This window comes from Neofelis nebulosa, chromosome 4 (genome assembly GCF_028018385.1).
Source record: "Neofelis nebulosa isolate mNeoNeb1 chromosome 4, mNeoNeb1.pri, whole genome shotgun sequence".
Lineage (NCBI taxonomy): Eukaryota > Metazoa > Chordata > Mammalia > Carnivora > Felidae > Neofelis > Neofelis nebulosa.
In genome coordinates, this window is record NC_080785.1 from 134,330,691 (window position 1) to 134,344,309 (window position 13,619).

At 38.1% G+C, this 13,619-nt stretch overlaps 1 protein-coding gene across 3 annotated transcripts in view; it reads right to left on the bottom strand.

The window, feature by feature from the left end:
- Nucleotides 1–1,888: 1,888 nt before the first annotated feature.
- TAFA1 (TAFA chemokine like family member 1) overlaps nt 1,889–13,619 on the bottom strand; it is a 509,748-nt gene continuing 498,017 nt past the window's right edge. For all 3 annotated transcript variants that reach the window (XM_058726234.1, XM_058726232.1, XM_058726233.1), the window contains 2 exons: nt 8,799–8,923; nt 1,889–3,010 (listed from right to left, as the gene is read on the bottom strand). In XM_058726234.1, coding sequence (XP_058582217.1) covers nt 2,993–3,010; nt 8,799–8,923 — 143 coding nt within the window. In that variant the 3' untranslated portion in view covers nt 1,889–2,992. The remainder of the gene's footprint in view (nt 3,011–8,798; nt 8,924–13,619) is intronic.

The window sequence follows — 13,619 nt, forward strand, 5'->3', positions numbered from 1 at the left end:
TACCAAGAAACGGGGTCTGGATGAAACCCTTTCCATTTGCTCTAATTATGTTATGACATTATTCATCATCCTTGGTGCACAAGCTCAAAATCATTATTAGTCATACCACACTGAGCTCTTTATTACCAGCAATACATGATAAAAGTTTTTAAACCACACATGTAGGCATGGGGTAGCTACTGAATCCCCCCCTAACTGGGGTGGGTCCAATTTAAACACAACGTGACGGTTCACACATTTGTATAAGGGACTTGATAAATCCAAATTGAATTTGATGACATTTACAAATATTTGCACGGTTTTACGGGACGGTTGCCTGATTCTGAAATGGTCTTTTTTTCTCCTTCTCTCTTCTTCCAGGCCTTTCCAAGGGAGGCTAATGCATCAAGCAACCACTACGAAATGAACTGACAGATGTGGGCCTCTAGACTAATTCTTTCATTGACTTACAGGCTCTGGTTACAGAAGAGGAGAAGCTGTGAGTTCCTCATATCGTAAATTATGAGAAGGGTCTGTATGCGCGAGGCCAAACTTCACATTGAGTTTCCATTCAGGACCAATGCTGTTAACAGGGTATTCCAGGAAACAGTAATCTCATAGAAAAGACTACATGATCACGGAATTTGGGGCAATAACAATGCTTGCAGAGTTTTTAATAGCAAACATCTCAGATTAGTTCCTCTTATTTAAGAATGTTAGGAGATGTTACATAAAAATCCAGATTGCTGGTGCTCTTGGAAAAAATTGAAGATGTAACAAGGCAGTGAATATATCCTCACAGAGAAATAATTTCTTGTACCTTCTTACTAGGCAGGGATATGCTGTCCATTAGTCAAGTATCCACCTAACATGCCTGGATTTGGGAAGATTTTTACTTTGCTCCCCGTGTTTTAGTCTTTCCTGAAGACATACAACACTTTTTGTGCATTAAAGATTCTGAAAATTTCCTCAGTAAATATGTCTGTTTATTTTATTAAAAATGTTCCCCCAATATATTTGATTAGGGAGGTTTTTTCCTCCCCATCTTGGGATGTACCGTTCTAGGTCACTCTTTGCATTTAGGATCTCAGTTGTTACTCTGAAAATTACAGGTGAAAGTCGATTGCCATATATTACTCGGTACACAGAAAGGGACCATAAATTCAAGAGACTGTGATTTGGTTGTTTGAATCTTATGCTATCTTCTGGCAAATATTTGTGAAAGTATTTGGAAAGCCTAGATTTTGTAGTTAGGATTCCATTTCCATTTCTGGATGCTTTTATAGGCATTCCAGATGGAGAACCCATCTATCTGATTAGAGTATCTACATATTCAATCAGACTTCAAGTTATACTGGTAGACATTAAGGAGCCTCTGGATATTACCTGAGGTTTAACTTTAAAACTCCAAACTAGGCGGCCAAATGTGCTGGTGATCTAATACGAAGCCCTAAAACATGTATTCTAGAGGGAAGGCTTTGGAGAAAAAGTAGATATCCTTGCAATATGATAGGTTAAGCAACAGGAATGTATAATACTATTACACTATCCCAGGTAGATAACAAGTAGTTATTTCCTTTTTATAATCATTATCTGAGTAACTTTTAGAAAGAGAAGATGGACAAGAATTTCTTTTTTCGGGATGGGAGCCCCATATGTATTGTCCAAGTGACCAGTACAGAAACCCAATAATGGGATTTGACATTTAATCTTGCTGGCTGAGAACACAGCAGTCATAGTAATGAATTTCTGATTTTCAGAATACTGGGGTTGGAAATATTGGCTGTGATTGTAGCAAAGATGTCATGGAAAAATTCTGGGTGACTACGAGTCTCTAAGCAGGGTGTTCTGTGGATTTGGCTAAAACTGACTCAGGAAAAATAAATGGCAAATAAAGAGGACAAGTAGGTTTAGAAAGAAGTTATTTACCACTTTAATAGGGCTGTCCAGCATTTGGTCACATAGATCATTTTGAAACCTAATTGCTTTAATGGTCTTCCTGTCTCACCAGAAGAGATTTGAATACTCATGAAAAAAGCAAATCAAACATAGAAAGAGGTACCATGATAAGACTTGTTGCTACAGCACTATGTACTTAATGATGCCAGACTTTGGATTTCATTGGAGGACATTTCTGCAGTCTAGGACAGCTATACAAAGCCTTAAGACATTGTATTTACAGAACTTATTAATACAGGGATCCGTATTCTACCATAATTTTGCCAGAGTCTTAATAGCACGGTGGAGCAGCTCCCTCAAGAATTCTTATTTTTCTTATCTGTGGAAAAGCTAGTAGTTCTAAAAATACTTTCCTGGAAGAGGTTAGGATGGTTATTATATATCAATTGAATATAAAGTATGGTTATGTAAGCCAAGCTTGCATGCTAATATTGCACAGGGTAGAAAGCAATAAAACAGGACGATGTGCTTCCTTGGGCCATCTGGTAGAAACAGAAGGAAGCTCTCGATTCAGTATTGTTATGATGCCTCAGATTCCAGGAGTCCACCTGTAGCTGGCCTTCCAGCGTGAGTGCCATGTTGAAATTTCAGAAGGGCACATGTCTTCCTCGCCAAGAGAAAAAGAAATGCAACAAAACAAAACAAGACATCCAAACTCAAAGAGGTACACCAGCCGCCTCAAACTGTGGTATTGTTCATTTCTTGAAGAGAATATATAATATTTCAAAATATTATATATATACATATATTTAAAATGGTACAAAGTAACTATAGATCCAAATTAGAAGATAGTTGATCGTTCTTCATAATCCCAAAAATTTTCATGGAGAAAACCCTTTTTTTAAACCCACTTTCCATGGTGTTGCCAAAAATGCAGGGTCTTCTCATTATAGGATACTTCATGACACACAGTAAAAGCACTGTGATTTTCTGGTAACCAGTCAAAGTGCAAATAAGAAATCCATTTGGCTTGTAATGTGTAAGATGTTTTAAATTCTTAAAATGTATTTTCTGCAGAGGTGGTTTTCCTTTGCTACTATAACAAATGCTTCCATTAGGTTCTTGGGTGAATCTGAAACCAAAGACAGAAAGAAATTTCAGGGAGAAAAGAACAAAATGAAGGCATAAAGAAAGGTGACTAGGCAGAAAATGAGGACATCTTGAATTTTTAGTATGTGGCTTCTTTCAAGTGATCTGAAGCCAAAAATGTTAGTCTACAACCGTAGTTCTAAAATGGTGATAAAAAAGCACACTGACAGGCCATCATATTTTTATCAGTTCATTAAAGTTATTTTGCCACAACCGAGGAAATGGACTCTTGGAGCAATGAATAACGATGATTGGCTTCATGAGCATGTCACATATGCAGTTGCATAGAGCCCTGTGCTGGAAAGGGCCCCACACTTCATTTAATGATCTTCTATTGAAGTCTTGAAATTATTACTAATTTTTAAACTAGAGATGCCATGTTTTCATTTTTGTACTGAGCCCTTCAAATTATGTAGTTAGTCCTATGTCTGATGAGAATTTGAACTGAGTAGGTCATTCTATGACCTTGTCAAGCTGGCTTGCTGTGACAGGTAGAGGGGTGGCCATAAGGTAAAGTCACTGCCAAGTTTCGAACACATTTTCTTAGGAACACAGGAGGGCTTTGCAGGTTGAGGAACTCTTCCTCTCAGTGACATAGTATTCAAGAGTAACCAAGAGCATACTCCTATAACTAATGATGCCATTTAATCTATTTGAATATGGCCCAAAGACTCTAACATTCAACAGGATACATGCACAGAGTGTCACTGGTTTAGGGCAGAAATGATGATTCTAATAGAGTTGAAGGTTCTACTTTAGAGTTCTAGGAATAGGCATTTTTCTTCATAATCTCTTGGTTCTTTATAGTCTTAGAAATTGAGTGTTCTGGGTCCAGGGGTGGAGTCCATTAAAAGATTTTAAGGTTGGATAGGAATAGTAATAAAGTTGCCTTTCAAAAGTTGGTTGTGCCATGGGCAGCATGTGTAAGAAATCTTCACACACTTATTATTTTTTTTATCCTCTCCTTAGAAATGACAGATTCTTCCAAACCTTGGTTTCCTACATTCTGGTAACGTGTATCACCTCCTGTTTCCACTGTCTTATTTTTCACCAAAAGGAGGGAGAAAGTGACATTTATAAAACTGAAATGGGTTGCCTTTCTTTTATCTCTATCAACTTACCATCTCTACCCCGCACTACCCAACCTTAGGCCCTATCCTCCATGTAAGAACAGGAGGTTGGTCATCACATCCCAAGACCTTCACACATTAACTTTACAGAGCAGAGGCTTAAATATATTTATTGGCCAAAGAAATGGATGAGTTCACTTGGACCCAGGGGCAATTGTGACGGCATAAATTGATTTGTTTTTCCTTCTGGAAATTTCCAAATCCACACTCTCCCTCCTACCCTTCTCTCTTAAAGCTAGTTCATACAAAATGGTCTGAACATCAGGATAGTAAAGGCTTTTATAACCCTTGACACCTGATGGAATTTTGAGTGATGAAGCTGGGATGTGTCACAGCTGGAAGTTTGCCCTTCTGTAATATAAAAAACACTGGCTGATGAGAATGGATGGAGTCATGTGAGGTCAGAGTCACCGTTAGGAGGATGGGCCCAGGTGAGTGTGGGCAAATGACAGTAGTGCATTTGTGTGAAACATCAATTTGGCTGGACAGCCATTGTGGTGAGATGGGCAGTCTAACACGGCCTTTTAGGGAATGGAACTTGACTCTATGTTGTGTATATCTAACTGCTCATTTTCCCAGGAGTCTGAAAGACACTAACATATTGGGTTGAAGGAAATCCAAAGTTACTTGATAATTTCCCAGGTATTATACCAGATTATGTTCTACTATTTTAACCTGTTAATTTTGCCTTCCTAGTGACTTTGGTTTTCTCCTCATTTCATTCCCTGCCTTGTTATGTCCCCCAAAGCCAATGTTCCCTTTTTATATGTGAATTATTACAGCATTGTCAAACAACTTATTTCCTCTGGGGCAAGTCTGTCTTTATAAATTAAAGCATTATTCTTGAATGCATAGAGTATATACATTTCTTCCTGAATGCATTAGATACAGCATCCCCAGCTTATTTTTTTTTAAATATGTACTATATTATAGAATATTATGTATTATTATTTCATATACATTAAATATAATATTGATTATAGGGAATTAGCTCATCTGATTATGGAGAGTGGCAAATCCAAAATCTGTAGAGCCAATTTCCCAACAGCGCCCCCAACTTTCAAACTTAAGCGCTTTTTTTGTTTCTTTTCAGAAATGTTTTTATTTTTATTTCTATTTTTGAGGGAGAGAACATGCGAGCAGGGGACAGGGGCAGAAGGAGAGAGAGAGAGAGTCTAAAGCAGGCTCCATGCCCTGCATGGAGGCTGACATGGGGCTGGATCCCATGACCTGAGCCACCAGGGGCCCCTCAAACTTATGTTACGTTTAAAGAAAAAAAATAAACCAATATTTATGTAAAACCATAGGAAACTACCTCTTGTGAATATCTGGATTGGTTTGTCTTGCCACAAACTACCAACAAAGTAATTCAAGGAAACAATTGAAGCAATGGTCGAGCAGGTGTAGTTTAAAATCTAGCCATGAAACTTCACCCAGATGTACCAGGCTTCTTCCCAGGAGGGTTTCTGGCACCAGCTTTATTGTACCCCATGCTGGGTTTTGGAAAACTTCTCAAGGGTGACTACCTTCTCTCCGTAAAATGACATTCAGGAAGCTTCCTCTTTCCTAAGACTTATTCTCTCCAGTCTCCTGAAAGGGAAGCCTGTGCCTCATTCTACTTATCTTTTCTCCTTCCTTCTGTAGGTTATATTGTCACCCAGATCTAGTTTCCCCAAGGTTCTCCTTCAGACTGTGGCCTGTTGTCCTGGCTAGTTCATATTCTGGGGTGCCTGGTCCTTTAAATCAAACAATGAATTTCTACTCTCCAGCAGCCTTAAAAAATGAGCACCACGCAACTTTGAATTAGATCACACTTTGAAACATCTTTTGTTTATCTACACTGCACAGACTGCTGAGAATTTTGACTCAGGGTGATTATTTGGGAAGTAATTCATAATAGGAAGGTTTTGAAAAAACCTATATAGGGAAAATGACATCTTAGGACTCTATCTTGCAAATATCTTCATATTGGCGTTACTTTTAAAAAATAACAGTATGACGGAAACTCGCAGTTGCCATTAACAATCTGGGGATGTTTCTTCTGTGTTTTTTTTTTTTGTTGTTTTTGTTTTGTTTTGTTTTGTTTTTTTACTGAGACCACTCTCTTTGAATCAGTCTTATATGTAAGAACCAAAGAGGTGATTTAAAAAAATTTTTCCTCTTTGAGAAGAACTTGAATTTTTTATCCTAAAGATTACCTCTTAAATAAGAGTAGAACATTGAAAACCTACGACTCACAATTAAAGTGCATCTGTTTATTCAACTGTTTTGAAAGTTAAACTGCCAGAGTCAATACTTGAAGTGTACAGGCATATTTACACTGTGACAGGGAAAAACACATGGGGCATACTAGAAAAATTAATATAAAACCTATTTTGGAGCCTATAATCTAAGGACTGGTGTTGGCCTGCCATTTATACAGAATGGAAAGCTCCTGTATGTATCAGCTGAAGTTAATTGGTGCCTTTGTGTTTAAAAGTGCTTATTTCACTGTGAATTTCTTTGTAAGGAAGTGGGGAGAAAATTTAAGTCAGTAGTAATGTCTGAGTCCTCTCAAGGTGTAAAAAGTACAGCTTAGTGTTTTCTTTTCCTTCTCTAAAGACAGAGTTGAGATTTATTAGTTGAGTGATGTGTTGCTCACACGACTGTAGAGCAACCTCTTATTTCCTCGCTTGAAATGGATGCACATATCAGAACAGGTACATCCTCTGCTTTCAAACCAACTGCATGGGGGATTTATTTCTCTTGTACACTCAACTGTCGGGTTGCATTCAGCCCACCCAGGACAGTAGCAAACACAGAGGCTGTGCTCCAGCCTCTACTATTGTGATCAGACCTGCACTGTACTTCTGTGAGGAAAGAAAATGTCTAGGATGTATTCACAGTGTTTTAAAATATACCCTACAGAGGCCAAAAAAAAAAAAAGAGTGTTACATAGTCATAAAAAGTAGCATTAACAATTTCTGTGTTTTGTTTATTTATATTCTATTTTCCAAAGAGTCTCCTAGTTGGTACCCTTGGAATCTCACATACTCAAATCCTGAAGTAATTTGACTTGTATTCTTATTCTTGACTGAGTTTCAGGTCTGGAGGAACCATAAGAGTAGGGTTTATATTCAATAAAGGGAGATCAGTTATCATTTGGAAGAGGAAATAGAGTTTTGGCAGAAAATACAACAGCAACCTGTTTTAAACAATGGTGATCGAATTCCAATCGTACTGATGATAATTCAGAGTATCTGAAAACTGACTTGGAAGGGCATCTTCAGATTGTTTCATAAAATTAGTTTCAGGCAAAATGTAACCAAAGGGAAATATGAAATCCACTCTCCATCAGTTAATGAAGATGGTTTCTGGAGGTAAGTGTCATGAACTGGGTTCATTTTTGAATAATCTCTCCTGAGGCTGTTTCTTTGAAGTGAAATATGATAATCCAAGCTGAGCATCTCAGGTGCATGAATGCATGTTAACAAGCTAGGACGGTTCAGGAACCTCTCTTGGCCACAAGCCAATGAGGTATAACAATTTACTGCTTAATGCAGTCAATATAGGCAATGAAATTGGATATGCAGAAGAGTCTCCACTTATCTTATGTATGAAAGATATGTTTTATAAGATATTATGTTTTCTGTATCACGGGGCTGCCAGTACCAATGTTATTTCTTGAGAAGATAATGCTGAGAAAAAAGATCAATTTAAGACTCATTATATAGGGGTGGGAATTAGAGATGACCTTTGAAATTTGAGTCACCCTTTTGGAAGGCTACAAGTTCAGCATGTTGGGATTTATAACTGGTGGATCTGGCTTTCAACAATACCCAGTACATTAAAACACATATACACACAACAGGGCTGAGAGCCACATGATATATATACATAAAACCATGCTAGTTATTAAAATATTGACATGATTGTAATTATGTAATTAAAATATTGTACTACATTTGAATAAATACTGTCTTAAGTGCTCTGAGCTACACTTTCTACCCTGCCCTCTTTAGGACTCCCATACTTTCCCATGATCTATTATCTACAGGGCCAATGGCTATCCTACCTGGGCTTTTCCAAACTGCTCTGGCAACATGATATCAATTCTCATGGGTTGGATGGCCTCACCATATAGGTTGTTATGTATTTTGAAGATAGCTCCTTATTTTACCACAGAAACCAAGGAATGATAATTCACATCACAAAAACTTTTCACTCATTTAAAAGATCATCAAATAATTCTTTTAAAGAACATGTAGAAAATGGCTGTACTTAAATGCAGCCCTCTTCCGCAAACCATCTGGACAAATTAGGCAGGACTCTTATTTTATTATCTATTTTGAGCACCGTAGTAGTTGGCTGAATTATGCGACTAATTGCTTTACCGGTCTTCTTCCTTTTGGCTATGCTAATCCAGCTTCATTTGTGACCCAGTCACACAAACGCTAAACTGCTCAGCAGGGAAAAGTCAAGTTCCATGTCTAACTTCTTGTTGCTGGATGGACACTGATATGAACAGTTAAGAATGTTTTCTGTCAGGGAAAAGGTCTTCTTATCTCCTGTTCAAAGCTTCCCTGGATGCTGTTGTGCAACTCAAAGGCAACACAGTATGGTTGGTAACATGCATGAGATATTTGAAAGAAATACACTTACTCTTGTGGTCTTAATTTTATTGCCTGTAGCGCACATCCAACCGGAATTATCAGGTAGTGTTTTACATTCTTCTCCTTCTAGACAAGGCTCCATCTCACACCACCATTTCCCAATCACTATGGAGGCTGTGCAAAAACAGGAAACAAGTGTGTTTGCAATTCATCCAAACAACGTGGGCACCAGTGACGTGACACTCTAGGTGTTCATTCTCTTTGAAGCACGCTACTTTCTCTTGAACTTTCTAGGGCCGGCTAAGAATTCGCTATGAAGAAAAGTAATATTTTCATTTACCGGTCTTACAGAGCAAATCTGATTTTCTAATTTTATAGTTTTATCAAGCAACAGTTTGTCAGAAATCACCCTCGCACCCTGAAAGATGAAAATCTATGCATTGGGAGGTATACTTTCTGGAGAAAACTTTATGTTTTCACAAACCGAGGACCTTTTACTCTTCCTTTTCAGGGAAGGGGACAAAAGTAGTAACTGCCCTTCAGAATGATAGAGCTATTCCTTCAGAAAGGCCAGTTTATCCACCCGGCATTAGGGTTCATCCCCCAGCCTCGGGCCTTCTTTGAGAATTTCAAAGGCCTACCCACAGGAAAAAAAAAATGAAATGACTGGAACCATAAAAGAAAATCTGCAAAATAAAAACTAAGGGTTATTAATAAATAGAAGTATTTGTTTACAATCACAGGTATATTCATGTCAGCTGCATTTCCTGTTGATGTTTGATATGAGGTGGGTCGAACTTTCCAAAGTTGAGCCTCTGATAAAAAAAGCCCTATTTTGCAGGGTGATATCAGAGATGACCACAACAGGAAGCTGGCGATGAACTGAGTGGATGTATTTATAGCAGTCTGGTTTTTGTTTTAAGATTTTATAAAATAGCGATTGGATGCACTCCACCCAAGTCAAGGAGCTCCACATCTTCCTTACTGCCTTCATGAGCGAAGAATTATTTCTGCCATTCGAAATTCTCAAAACGTCTGCCAGTGGTTCTTGTGTCGTGCTTTCTGATTGCCTGTTTTCACACTGGACTAGAACCCTAGTTCTAGAGATACTCGCCTTCAGCCTCTTACACCTGCCGGAGGGGAGTCCCCACCTTGATGTTTCCTTCTCACAATGACAAAGAGGCCAGATGACATCTGTTAACATCACAGAGGATTCTTATTAAAATGGAATGAAGTAAATCCCGAAGCAAAGCAGGAGTACATTATAAATCCCCAGTGAGAGAGGGATTAGATTGCTAATTTAAACACAGAATGGTTTTTAAACAGACATGCGGACGTCTGCCCATATTCAAGCTTTCTTCTTTCTACACTACCCTTACTTTGGACTTGCTTTCCTCTGGAATCCAGCGTATGGATTGCAAAATTTGATCTTATATGCAAAATCATGTCTACTCCATTATCGGGTCAATTTAAGGAATTTTTCAAGGGTAATTTTGCCTCTGCTTGATTTATACCTTATGTGCGGTCCAGAATGAACCACATAAAATGCATCTCCATTGGAATATAGCACACAAGTATAGGAAGTAAAATCTCCTAAATAGTCCATCCGTATGCAAGACAACGTGATATTTTGGTAAAACATGGAGTAGTAACAGAGGACACAAATTCTCCACAGGGTGCAAAATGATTATGAGAGTTAAGAGCATCTTCCTTTTCAATAGCAGGGTTCTCTATGAGCATGTGGAATAAGGGAAGATTCCAGTCACAGGTAAAAGAGACCTTATTTAGGTGAATTAATAGGTGACGATGTTAAATGAGAGAAGCCTGTACTTTGGCAGCAAGAAAAACACATGTAGCGTTGAAAAGGGAACAAAAATAAATTGCAAAGCTTCCAGTAACCTAAGATAAAAGCCAGGGTTTGGCAGTGTTTATTGAGAGCCTAGAATCGGAAGCGTCCTTTCGGTTAGCACTCAGGCAGCAACAGGCTGGTGACATTTGCCACACTTGTCCCCTGAAATCCCACCTAATATTTCACTATTGCTGCCCTGAATCGACACCAACAAGAATGGAAAGCCTCTGATCTTAGCTCCGAGGGGAAATTGCCTTTCCAGACAGTCTTCCATTTAGGGTTTGTGACTTTTTTTTTTTCCCACAGAGGCACACAAATAATGAACAACTGCCAGTGGGGTCAGCTTTAGCATCTCTAACTTTCTTCTAAAGGACGCTGTTCCTTCTTCTTGAGGTTGCTCTCTGCCCTCTCAGAGCTGACCTACTCTGTTGTTAGCTAACAAAGCAGTTTCTGTCTCTTAAGCATTAATGTCTTCTAAATGAAAATGTAGACAATAGGAAAAAGAATGCATCTCAAAACCCACAGATCACCTTTAATTCAAGGGAGTAAAGGTCCACTGACTCAAAGGGAAAAAGGAAAGCCTTTCTAAGAATAAAAACATCCCCAGACTGGCCTGTAATCTCTAAAAATTCCTATTACACTTGCTTCTCCTTAACAGAGTTGGATGCTTTGACGTTACCCTCTGGTTTATTGGGATCTATTTCATTCTTCCAGGGTTGCTTTTCTAAAGATGCTATTAGACTGATTTTGCTTTTGATTTATGCATTACATGGTCATTTTAATATCTTTCACATCATCTTCTAGGTCAAACTATAGTCTTTTCCCCTAATTTTTTCATATACTCATATTTCCTGCAATATTTTCAAAAAAAATTCACAGAGAGGATTTACAAATTGTGCTCTCTCCTCCCATACTGGAAGTCACTTAAAACCTTCAGATTATTGAAAGAGGAATGATCGATTAGATTTAATCAATAAATGCAATATTAATGCAACTTAACTGGCTTTATAATTTTTCTTATGGAGATATCTATAAGAAAAATGCAGGCACAAATAATTCTAAATATCTTGAATTACAATGGTCAGTGCAATAATAAAAATGATAATGGACATTTTTTTTTATCTTTTTTTTTTTTTAACGTTATTTATTTTTGAGACAGAGAGAGACAGAGCATGAACAGGGGAGGAGCAGAGAGAGAGGGAGACACAGAATCTGAAACAGGCTCCAGGCTCCGAGTGGTCAGCACAGAGCCCGATGCGGGCTCGAACTCACGGACCGTGAGATCACGACCTGAGCCGAAGTCGGACGCTTAACCGACCAAGCCACCCAGGTGCCCCGATAATGGACATTTTTGATGACCTCTTCTGGGTTTCTGTGTTAGGTACTTCAAAATGTATGATCTTAGGGGCACGTGGGTGGCTCATTAGGTTGAGCTGAGTGACCGACTTGGCTCAGGTCATGATCTCACGATTTGTGACTTCGGGCCTGTGTCGGGCTCTGTGCTGACAGCTTGGAGCCTGCAGCCTGCTTCGAATTCTGTGTCTCCCTCTCTCTCTGCCCCTTCCCTGCTCACACTCTGCCTCTCTCTGTTTCTCAAAAATAAATAAATGTTAAAAAAATTTTTTTAATGTATTATCTTAATCTTCAGAGCAATCCTAACGGTGGGTATTATTATGAACCCATTGTATGGATGAAAAAAAAAATGAAGCTCAGAGAAGTTAAAAAACTTGGCCAAGCTTACACAGGTAGGAAGTGTAGGAATTAACACTACGTGCAGGACTGCTTAATGACAAAATCCTTGTTTTTCATCATTATAGTGCTAACTTATGATAGTTTAGTGTTCAGGATTCAGAGAACTCTTAATAAACATATGATTGCTGAGTGAATGAATGAATTCTCTCTGATGTCTTATTATTGAAAAAATTTCATATAAATACAAACGCTTGAGGAAAATACAAAACATGTAGTTTCTCATAAACTTAAGTTAACATAAAAATAAGTTGCATAATAGCTAGTTTATATCATATTTGTTTCTTCCTAGACAGAGCTCCATATTGCTTGATTTTATTACTTACAGCATTTTAACAGAAAGTCTCAGTAGTGAATAATTTTTGAAGCCACAAGAAACTTGTGAGGTAGACATATAACTTCTGTGAGGACTTTTTATCCCCTAGAAGAACAGAGGTAATTAAATATCAGCTGCAAAAACCAACTCTCTCTTATCTATGATGATTAGGAAAGAGGCTCTTAAAGGTCCCTTTTAACCCTGGGGTTTGGAATTCGCTCTCTTACTGTATCATGTTCAGGAAAATATCTGATCTTCAACTTTGTCAAGAATGTTCATTTTCCTTGAAAGATTCTTAAAATTACTAAAGCTACTTTAATCATGAGTTTTGATTTCATCCTTATATCATCATATTGCTGCAGAGCAAAAAAGAGAGACTGTAAAAGGAGACTCAATCCAATTTTCAGTGAGAAGTCTTAAATAGAGAAGTCCTTCTGTTGCTGTTATTGTTGTTTACTTTGTGGTATCTTACCACATAAAGAGAACAAGGTACTGAGAAGCAATGGAGTTAATAAATACAGCAAATATACATTATCTTATTAAAGAGCCAAAGTCCCTTTTTATCATTCCAATAAACAATGTTTGGGTCTCAATTTAGTAAGTGTTCTTTGGACACTTTCTGCAGCCAAAGGACTATGTGGTTTAGTGACATGGATAAAATGATGAACATGACATAGTTCCTGCCCTGAGAGCTTATGACTTAGCTCAAGGTTTCTCTCTCTATGGGCACTATTGGCATTTTGGCATGTATTATGGTAAGGAAGTACAAATGAGCAAAGTGCTCCTCTGGCAGGAAGCACGTTATTGTGCAGGAAGAATAGGCTCACGCTGGGAGTGGGAAGGGAAAATCTTAATAAGATTGTGGAAGTTCTTGAAAGCATGAAGCTCAGGCTTCCTTCCCCCCTCAAAGGAATGGTAAGTCACTGAATATTCTAGATTCTGTGAGCAAAGGGAAG